We start from the raw sequence: 10536 nt of genomic DNA on the forward strand, positions 1-10536 counted from the left end.
GTGTTTCTATGTTTCTATTATATCATAATTGAAGGAAATTTCCGTCCCCGGTTTCCTCCAAGGCGTGAGCGATAAGCAGAGTTTTGTCCTTTCCTTATAAGACTCCTAATTATTCAAAGTAACACTCAGGTATGCCGTTCAGCAGGTTAGTTACAGCGCCGGGAGTAGCTTGGGAGAACAAGGAAACACAGACTGCTTCAGGTTGCTTTCCCAAAATCAACTCAAAGGTTTATTAAGTACACAACAGCTTATATAGAGGAAAAAAAGGTTCGTGTGTCAGCAGGTTCTCAGTTCAAACCGGTACAGACCAAATAAGGAAACGTCTTCCTGCCCTCTGAGCAAAGAAGTATCCTTTGTGTAGTTTATCAGTTCAGCTACAATTTATGATCATCCCAGCAAAATACACTCCTAGACATAGAATACAGAGTTCTTCATTAGTGAATTCTGAAACAAACCACCTGGCCTTTAACAAGCTCTTTTCTAAAGAATAAGGAAGGGAGGATGGGAGTGATCTCTGTGGTGTTTTCAACCTTGAGGTACCATCCTGTGATTCTTACACATTAATTCTTGGGTCACAGAGAAAGAGAAAAACAACTAGTAAATGGGCCTTATTGAGTAACAGTTTTCCTGTATAATATCACTATAAAACAATATCCTGTAAATGCTACCATGGTATCAAAATATCACAACAATAATGTTCTGCATGATATTTGAAAACTTAACACTTGTTAAATTTGATAACATGATACTATCTTCAAGTGACATAAATGCGTCATCGAGTCGACAGAAATAACCAAATAATGGATTTGTGAATAAATTTAGACTGAATTGACTCTTGAATCTCTCCAACACATTTTTATTTGTATTTGAATATATATATGTATGTATGTATGTACTCTCATAGTCTGTAAATCACATGATGAATGAAATTAAGATGCTCCTAATCTATAATGAGAAAAAATTGTTAAGAGTTTTATTCATTAAAAAACTGAAAAAATTACAGTTTATAAAATCTATACATGATTAATAAGCTGAAGCTGAACAACCCCAACAACATGATGTCCAGCCTGATGTAAGATAGTATATCCATAACATGGTTATTCCCTGAAATCATGTTGTCCATTCATTTAACCATTTAGTGTTAATAATGGACCTCAGCCTATGACCCTAAACATTTAAAGTATGAATTAATAATGTAAATGTAAAACAAGCCTAAAGTTCAAACAGACATATGACACAGGTCTGAAGTATGCATTCTACATGTATGGATTTCTATGATATCAAATATTAATATCAGAGATATTGATAAAATGTTGTAACACATTCCTACTTTCGCACTGCAAGTATTCCCAGTCCCAGTAGACCAACAAGAACACCAATGGCGAAACTGGTGACCATAACATTTCCCAGATTGGGCTCTCTTAGCATCTCATCAGTGTAGTATCGTCCTCCATTTCTCTGAACCAGCATGTGTATCTTCCTCTGCAACTCTAAGACCTGAGTGAGATCCCCATCATTGTTATTTAAAACATGATATCCTCCATGACACTGATGAATGATAGAACGGAGAGATGGATTTTCACGGATTATTTCTTCAATGGAGCGCCCTTGAGCTTCCAGAATGTCTCCATGGGTGAACAAGAGCAAAGAGAAACGTGCTAGGTGTTCTCCAAATATCTGCCGAATGGTTCTCATTATTCTTCTATCATTTTCCGTGAATCTGTTTGGATCGATCACAACCAAGAACACATGTGGGCCCGGAGCAGCAAATGTGATGCAGTTGGTGATGTGCCTCTTCACCTCATCTTGATCTTGATTGGGATGGAGCAGGCCTGGAGTATCAACTAAAGCCAGTGTTTGTCCATAAAACTCTTCTTCTCTCCTCAGAGTTACTGGTGCTGCTACAGCAGGAAGCCTCATAGTTTCAAAAGCTCTTCTCCTTAAGATGGTATTTCCTGCTGCACTCTTCCCAACTCTCGTTTTCCCAACAAGCACCATCCTGAGCTCAGGTTCATCTGTCACAGAACATCACAGAGACATTATTCATGTCTGGTCCCATTAAAAAACGTATTTCATAACACTGACACTGTGCCCTCTGATTGTAAATTGGATATTAAGAAGATATAGATTTATCCTTCACCAAGAAGAAAATGTAATATGTCTACACTCCTGTATGCTAGACGTAGTAATAAAAGATAAATTGAGGGAATTAAATATAAGAACAACATTTAAAAAAAAAAGTAAAACAGGGTTAGGTTCATATTAAAATCAGATTTATCACAGGGAAATGCGTCTGAACATTAAATGAATATGAAAGATGTAAATATACTTACTGGCCATGTCTGTCAACAATGAATAAGTTGAATAGTTGTTACTTATTTGATGCTGCAGAATAATTCTCTTCCCTTATCGGCTGTTTTGTTTCCTCTTTTTCAACACATCAAGGTCAGAGAGAGATCACATTTATTTGCTGTTGAAAAAGGTGGTGCAGCAGCATGACGTAGTTTCTGGTTGAATGTTTACAGCCTGACTGAAAGCAGGAAGTATTCCAGTAGGCCTAGAACACCAGGAAGGAATTATTTGTAGAGCTCAAGCTCACGGTGACTCCATCAAAGTGACTTCACGACAAAGATTTTGCTTATTACAGAAATCACTCAAAGATATGTAGGAAATCTTTAGGAAAATCTGTTAAAAGTCTTTAACTCTGTGTGTTTTGTCTTTTCTTTTGGCAAATTAATCAGTTAGACAGTAAAAACCCCTCCTTACATAATCCACAACAAGACAATTACTAAGGTCTGTATTTGCCTACATTTCATTTTTAATTTTTGTATTTTTTTATTTTAATTATTAATTATATATATATTTTTTTCTTTTATCACCTTTACTTTGTATGGATTTTGCAGAACTTATTTCATTGTACTGGTGTCTTTCTTTTCCAGGACACTGTAAAATTATGATTATTTTTTAAACAAAACAAAACTGCCAACCTGAAGAGTCACTTTCATCATATTCAACCAATATTTGCAAGGTTTATGAAGTTGCAGTGGAATTTCCCTACTGGGCATGACTTTAGATGCAAAAATTAACAACAAGGAAAACTTACTTTTGAGTTGATGTTTGTGACAATAATTTAAACCAAAAAAAAAAAAAAAAGTAAATAAAACCCTTCACTTTATGTTTATTTCTGATGTTTGAAGGAAACATCTCTGTGTGGCCCTGGAATCCAATCTCTTTCTACATGTTACTCTCAAATTTTAAAGCAGAACCTCTTTCTGATAGGGGGTCTGTGTAACCTTCACTATATGTACTTTGATTTGCTCTTAAAATCTTTTACTTTTTAAAAAGTGAGCTATGTTAAGAAATAAAGAACATTAAAATGGCAATTTTTTGTGCTGCTTCTCTGTTTATATTAGATTATCAGATTATTTTCCAGGCCCTTAGCTATAACTTCAGTATACCTCAATATTTTGTATAATTTGTTCATATGTTTTTTTAAATGAAGGAAAAAGAAAAAAAAAATTCAAATAAAAAGAAAATACACACTAATATAAAGGAGCTGTGGACACAAAAATGCCAGTAAAGACCAGTGTGTGTATTGCTGTTTTGTCCTCTTCTTTCATTATGTACACTGTGGTTTCATTTCTTTAATGGCTCATATTCAAATACTATCCTGACTGTTGCCCATGTAGCGTCCGTGTAGCGTCAAGACCCAAACACTTCGAAGGCTGGCGATTGGTTGGAAGAGGCAGTTACTTTAGTAAGACCCGGTGCGCTGATCTCGGCTTCGGAACCAGTGTTACGAGTGATCCGTGGACGGAACCGGGATGAAAGAATGAACAAAGCTGGATAACACTTACGGCACTGAGACGAACAGCGGCTGAAGGTGTGAAGGTGTTGGAGCTCCTGACATGAGGGAAACGATGTCTGAGAGGAGAACAGGTTGGTGGGTGGGATATAAACCCAGTCCTCGTGCTCACATGACAACTACCTGACAGACTGGTTCTCTGCCAAAAGCTTTTGTTTTTTAATTAGTCAGTTTCACTTTCTTTATCCATTCACCCATTCAGTTCACTTATATGTTTGCTTTTGTTTTCAAAGATCAGATCATGTTCACTTTGTATTTTGCTTATTTTGTTCTGTGGTGTTTGATTCAATGTCTTAAGATAAGTAAAACAGATTCTTATCAGGTAAAAAAACACAAACTACGGACTATTAAATAAAAATTTCGTTCTCTGTAGAAATACTTTTGTTTTGTTTTTCCAGATCATAAAAATTAACCAAACATTGCAAACATTTTCAAATATCTTCCTTTATTGAATGGTCTTTTCTCGTTTACTTCCATCTTGACCAGTGTCTGATCTAGAGGTGAATGTACTGTCTTTATGTATTTTAAACTTGTGTTTCAGAGTTAGCTTTCAGAAGTAGTCTATGGTGTCAAAATTCAGATTTACTATTCACCTTTTTTAGATGAAAACTAATTTGATTATAAACCATTTGTTTTATGCTGTGATAAATAAATATGGACTCATCGTGCCTATAGAGTTAGACAGCATCACATTTTCTGCTCCTGCAGCTCAAATTAAATAAATCAAAAGAAGAAAAAAACTATCAAAAACATTTGCTAATCTAAAAGTACCTACTACTAAATAAGTGATGCCAAACTCACTAAAAAACAGAAACAACAGGATAAATGAAGTGAAACCAAAGTAAACACAGAGACACATTGGCTGATGTAAGCTCGCTCCATTCTTAACAGGAAGCCAGGTGGGATAGTTGAGTTTGTTAATGCAACATAAAGAGTTAAACCACACTTAGCTGAGTATAAAAAATTATGAAACCAGAGAGTGAAGGACAGGTATTTTATTTGGTGGTGAAATCGGATAAAGATTTGAGTTAGTGGACATTATCAAGTGAAACTAAAACCAAACTAGCTGATTATAAACTTACCGTAAGTAATAACAGTGACACTCGAAACTCATTTAACCAGTCCAACAACGTAGGTGTGTCACCCAAAGTCACGAGTATGACTATAGTCAAATTATAGTTGTCCAAGAGAAAAACAAGGCAATGAGCTGCAAAGTGAAACACATTCATGGTAGACATTTGGCAAGCTTTAAATTGGTTTCATTATAGAGAATGAATACAATGAATAAGAAGAAGTAACTTTACATGTAGTTGTTCAGTCTTGTCACTTTGTATATTTCAACTCAGTGGTCGCATTTACCTATTTTACACCCATTTTGCATTTTTTGTGCAAACACTTAAGGTGAGGCTTGGTTTCAAAAATTGTTTTGTTTTGACTGAGAACACCTTTTACCATTTTTAAATCTGAGTATACTTTGATTACTGAGACAGGTAGCAGTATCTGGTTCAGGAGGAAGTACAATAAGATTCTAGAATCATTTTTTTTGTCTAAAGTTGATGCTATAGAGGCAAAACTGCACCAAGTTGTTTTAGAGCAACATTTATATATTTGATTTTAAGAGCAAGTCTTGCTTATTTTTAAAATGTCAGAACACACTGAGCATATATTAAAACAGTTATAGTATCATGATCCCTGCGTCTTGAGTTTCACTGTGGGTTTGTGATTCCTTTTGTTATGAGAATAATTTGTGTTTGGATTGTGCTCAAACTGAGTACACTGAACACAGGACAAGACAAAATAAAACAGGAAACATGAGACACATGCTGAGACACAGGGACTGTGTACGAATAGAAATGAGAACATATGACTGGGGAGAAAGAAAGAGAACATAGAAAACGGACACAGCCAATAAACAAACATAAAGAGAAGGATGACTAGAGGTGACACATGGAACACATTGACCCAGAGAGAGAGAGACAACTGGGAAACAGATGAATAAACATTAAGACAGAACTTAACATGACTACACATGGAATGTGAAAAAAATGGTAGGCAAGGAAACACAAGCATGGGAAGTACTAAATCAAATGATATAAATTAACCCAGAAGACACAAACACTGGGTCACAGACCAAGGAACATGACACAGAAGAGTTTTTATTGAGCTATTTTAATGAAATCGAAGCGCATATGCCGCTCTCTCTGCTGATCTGAGTAAATGGAACTCACCATCCAGCCTCTTTTTCTCACTTTCTCTCATCTGTGTAACAGGTATTATATGTTGAGATGACTATATATTATTGTTACGGCCCTGAGCCTTGGGAGTGAGAAATGCCTTTTTATTTTTATGCAAATCCAAGTGTGCTAGGACTCGTGGCTGATTGGTTAGATCAGAATCAGAATTTTTCACTGGAAAGCTGGACAGGTATGTTTATACAAAATTAGATTAGGCCAATTGTCCTATACATATTTTTGACCTAGGGGTAGGATTGATTGTGAACTAGAAAGGGAAAATGCTTAGGGGGCTGAGTACGGCTGGGTATCGTCACTGATTTGTAGAATCATTTTGATTCGATACAGGATCCGATTCAATTCGATTGGAATCTGGAAAGTTTTGCCTCAGACAGTCAGAATTATTAGTATATATCCATATTTTTGTATCTATTGAAAGAAAGCTGACACTGGTGAGACTTAATCAGAGATGTAAACAGAGAGATAAGAAACCTGCAGGTGCAGAAGCTAGCGAAAAAAAAAAAAGGTAAACACAGCACGGATACGCCGACACATCAAAATCTGATTCTTACGCGTCGGGTCCGCGCTACGTGTTTACATTTGTATGCAGAATCCGTAAACCTGCTCCCATTTACTGTTTTAGCTGTTTGGTGTTTGACGAAATTTTGTGAGGTTTAACCTGAGATGCTGGCGTTTCAGGCAAAATAACGTTTTATTTACAAATCGACTCAAGATTTTAATGAATCAATATCACTTTATTCAATTTGGAATCGATTGTAATCAGAAAATCGATAATCAAAACTCACCCCTAATCATGAACTTGCAAAGTAAAAACATGAGCTATGTAAGGTAGCCCTTTTGTTATTTTTATTTAAAAAGAGGATTAGTTTTACTGTGCGCTGGCCGAGTCTGTTTCTTTTCCTAGAAATAATTCCTCCTGCCCTAGAGAAAATCCTCTTGCATGGAACAGAAGAGGCTGGAGTGCAGAAACTGCACTGCAAGTTGGTAGATATGCAGGTATTCCTGGGTCCTGCAGACTATCACCTAAAAACAATAAACAAAATGATTTTCTAAAATGTGCAGCAATGTAATTTACGTATAGTGTCAAATACATTTTTTTAGTCTTTATTAGCTTTAATTCACATGGAAGTGTTCCTAAAGTCATATACTGTAATGATATTTACATTATGAAAAGATGATTTTGGACATTTCAAGTTTTTCACTTCTGCAGATAAAATGAATTGAGCAAAATCAACTCAAAATATTCCCACACGCCAGAACGTCTCTTCCTCGCTGGCTCCATATCTGTCAGTGGAATGATCACCTGTTTGCTATCTGTCACCATCAACACACTCCACAAATCCCGTGAATGATTCACTTCCTTATATCCATTTGAATCAGGTACCGAAGCAGTTACGTGCGTAATGAAGCTTCGGACGTCACTGGTCACGTGACTTTTGCCAAACGAAGCAAGCCTCGACACAGTGCTTCTGAACCAGTGTGTTGTTTTTTTCGACACACGCTCCGGAGCGTCAGCTTCAAGCGGGCCATCACTAGCTAAACCTGTTCGCAGTGTTGCACTTTGTTTGTTAAACCTGGTATGCATCTGAACTTGGTTTTATTAGAGTCTTGTGTTGCTGGCTTGCTATAGGTAACCCTTAGTTTTTATTTTCTGACAATAGCTTACCTTAGTTTACCCTTAGCTTTTACTCTTGACTGTTTTTTTTCTGTTTTTTTTCTTTATCAATTGGTTGCCCAGTGGTCTGTTGAACAGCCCAGTCGGTTTTCTGTTTAAAGTTTGCAATAAAACCTTTTATTTTACTCAGTTTTCATGTAGTGGGCTTGTGTATGTTACTCTCCTCCTGTCGCCTAGCAGAGGGGGTCGTAGCATTATTCATAATATGTAGGCAGCACAGTGGGGCAGCACTGTTGCCTCACAGCAAGAAGGTCCTGAGTTCAATTCCACCATCAGGTCAGGGTTTTTCTGTGCATGTTTAAGTCATGTGTTTGCATGGGTTCTCTCTGGGTACTCCAGCTTCCTCCCACAGTCCAAATACATGCAGTTAGTGGGGATAGGTTAATTGGGAACACTAAATTGTCCATAGGTGTGAATGTGAGCACAAATGGTTGTCTCTGTCTTTCTGTTAGCCCTGCGACAGACTGGGGAACTGTCCAGGGTGTACCTTGCCTCTTGCCCTAAGACAGCTGGGATATGCTTCAGCACCCCCCGCGACCCTGAAAAGGATAAGCGGAAGCGAATGGATGGATGGACACTTTGGATTAGGGATGGACCGATCTGATATATAGTATCGGTCTGATCCTGACCTGAATTGCTGGGTCAGATATGGAGAGAAATTAAAAAACTGTAATCTGATCCTTTAACCCTTTGTGGTCCACACCAAGAAAAAAGCAATGGAAACATTTTTGTTTGCATTTCTTATTGATTTGTGTGAGTAATTACCACAATCAATATTTTTAAATATATTGATCTCTATCAAAGGGTTGAGATGTCACTTAATTTCATTTAGTATGAAATGTCATTCAAATGCAAATACATTAGATAATACAGTTGAAAAAATCAAATAAAGGGCCAAAATATAATTAAATTAATAACAAAAACTATCCAGGGCATTGGATACAGTTTATTTCTAGCAGCATGCCAGTAAACATGTTTGTTCACTGGCATGCTGTTTTCATTCCATCAAAGGAAAGTAATATATGAAACAACAAAATAATAGTTTTCTAATCTGCAAATGTGAAAAATGTGCTACAGCACAAAATACTCACATTCAGGCCACTTCTGATTTAATGCTACAGTGTAAAATCATTTTTGTTTTTTAAAAAAATAAAACATAAACAGTACAAATCAAGCACATCTGCTTGTGGTTTTGGTCGTTGGGGTCTTAGGGTGTAGCATTTATTCTGTGGTCTTGGAGAGCTGGATCATGGTTGTCCAACTCTAGATGTTTGCTTAATAACTTGGTTCATACACAGCCAGGTGGAAACCTTTTAAGAACCATTGGTTTCTGGTCCGGTAGGGTACAGTCCCTCTTGTAGACCAGTTATTCAAGTCAAGGATTTATCCGAACAGTGGAATATGCCATCTCCGTAACTTATAACTTGTCTTATACAGGTGTAATATCAGAAAGCTTAATTCCTCCCATATGCTAATTATATTCAGGGATGAGTGATGGGCATTGATCTTTGCATTGGACTCTTTGCTCCTCCGTTTCACCGATGAAAGACTCATGAACCCACAGCCGTTGTTTAGAAGGTTGACACATTTAGTGTCAAACCATTTTATTGCAATCAGACCTTGATCAGCCTGTAATAACAGGCTTCATGGCCCTTCTTCATCAGGTCTTTGTCTGCCATCAGGGGAGCTCCACCGGTGCAGTTTGGTCATACAGTACCAATGCACCTGACACCCAAGGAGGTGTGCAAGTTCTGGACCAAGCTGAAACTTGTGAAGAACTGCGGTTCTTTTATGGGGTTGCATAGTGTTTTCTTTTTTACAACTTTGGCCATTTAGAGGTAGCTTGGGTTCCTTTTCACTCAGTGGAGCATTGAAGAATGTAGACCCCCCTTGATACAGCAGCAAGTCGTGGATGATGCCAGATGAACTTGCTTGGCAGAACAATTTAAAGCCCCACTCATCTGGTTTGTTGGCAATATACTGGTGGAGAGTGCCAGCCCTGTTGGCTTCATATGAAACCATGACCTCAAACACACTGTGGTTGAAGGTGGATGGTATCATCAGTATCATGCCACAGGACCATGTGATTCTGAGCCATATAATTGTTTAGTGTCCATATAGTACTTGTTAAACATGAAATAAATTTTTTTGACAACTTAGTAATATTACTTTACCAGCTACTGTAATTTGGTTAAAAGGTAATCAGTTGTGATATTCGTGATTTCCACGTGTTTTTCTTCATTTTTACAATATTTACTAATATTAACTCAGAAAGTTACAAAAATGACTTACTGAGGAAATTATTTCAGCATATTCTTGCTGTGCTAACACTTAATGTGATTTATCAATAGCAATGGATAAACAAAATGGGTCTAGTGGTCTGATTTTATGGCAAATAGTCAATTTTAATAACATTTACGTTATGTTAGCATTAGCACCATAAAGGGACAAATAAACCGTTTGGTTGACCACTTTTTAAAAAAATTATTAAACATTTAATTTCACTTTTTTAATGCTGTCAAGTGACATACATCTGTTTAGTAAGTCCTCTAACACTATCATATATCAAAAAAAATTGTCTTCCTGTCTTAGTTTCATCAAAAACACTCAAAATATGTTGGATGGTTTTTGGTTTCTGACTTCCTGGTTGGGAGAGGTATAAGAAGAGCCAACAGTTTACATTCACAGTGCCTTCTGGTGGATATTTTTGGCATTACAGATGTAAACTAAATAATGTAGGTCGA

At 36.8% G+C, this 10536-nt stretch overlaps 1 protein-coding gene across 1 annotated transcript; it reads right to left on the reverse strand.

The window, feature by feature from the left end:
* Positions 1-32: 32 nt before the first annotated feature.
* LOC102295580 (GTPase IMAP family member 9) lies at positions 33-3920 on the reverse strand. The gene is made up of 3 exons (XM_014330737.2): positions 3858-3920; positions 2334-2557; positions 33-2015 (listed from the first exon to the last, which is right to left on the reverse strand). The coding sequence occupies exons 2-3, from the start codon at positions 2338-2340 to the stop codon at positions 1327-1329; spliced, it is 696 nt and encodes a 231-aa protein (XP_014186223.1). The 5' UTR covers positions 2341-2557; positions 3858-3920; the 3' UTR covers positions 33-1326.
* Between the last annotated feature and the right edge of the window lie 6616 nt (positions 3921-10536).

The sequence above is a fragment of the Haplochromis burtoni genome, unplaced genomic scaffold (genome assembly GCF_018398535.1).
Source record: "Haplochromis burtoni strain Fernald_Lab_line unplaced genomic scaffold, NCSU_Asbu1 Contig_694, whole genome shotgun sequence".
NCBI lineage: Eukaryota > Metazoa > Chordata > Actinopteri > Cichliformes > Cichlidae > Haplochromis > Haplochromis burtoni.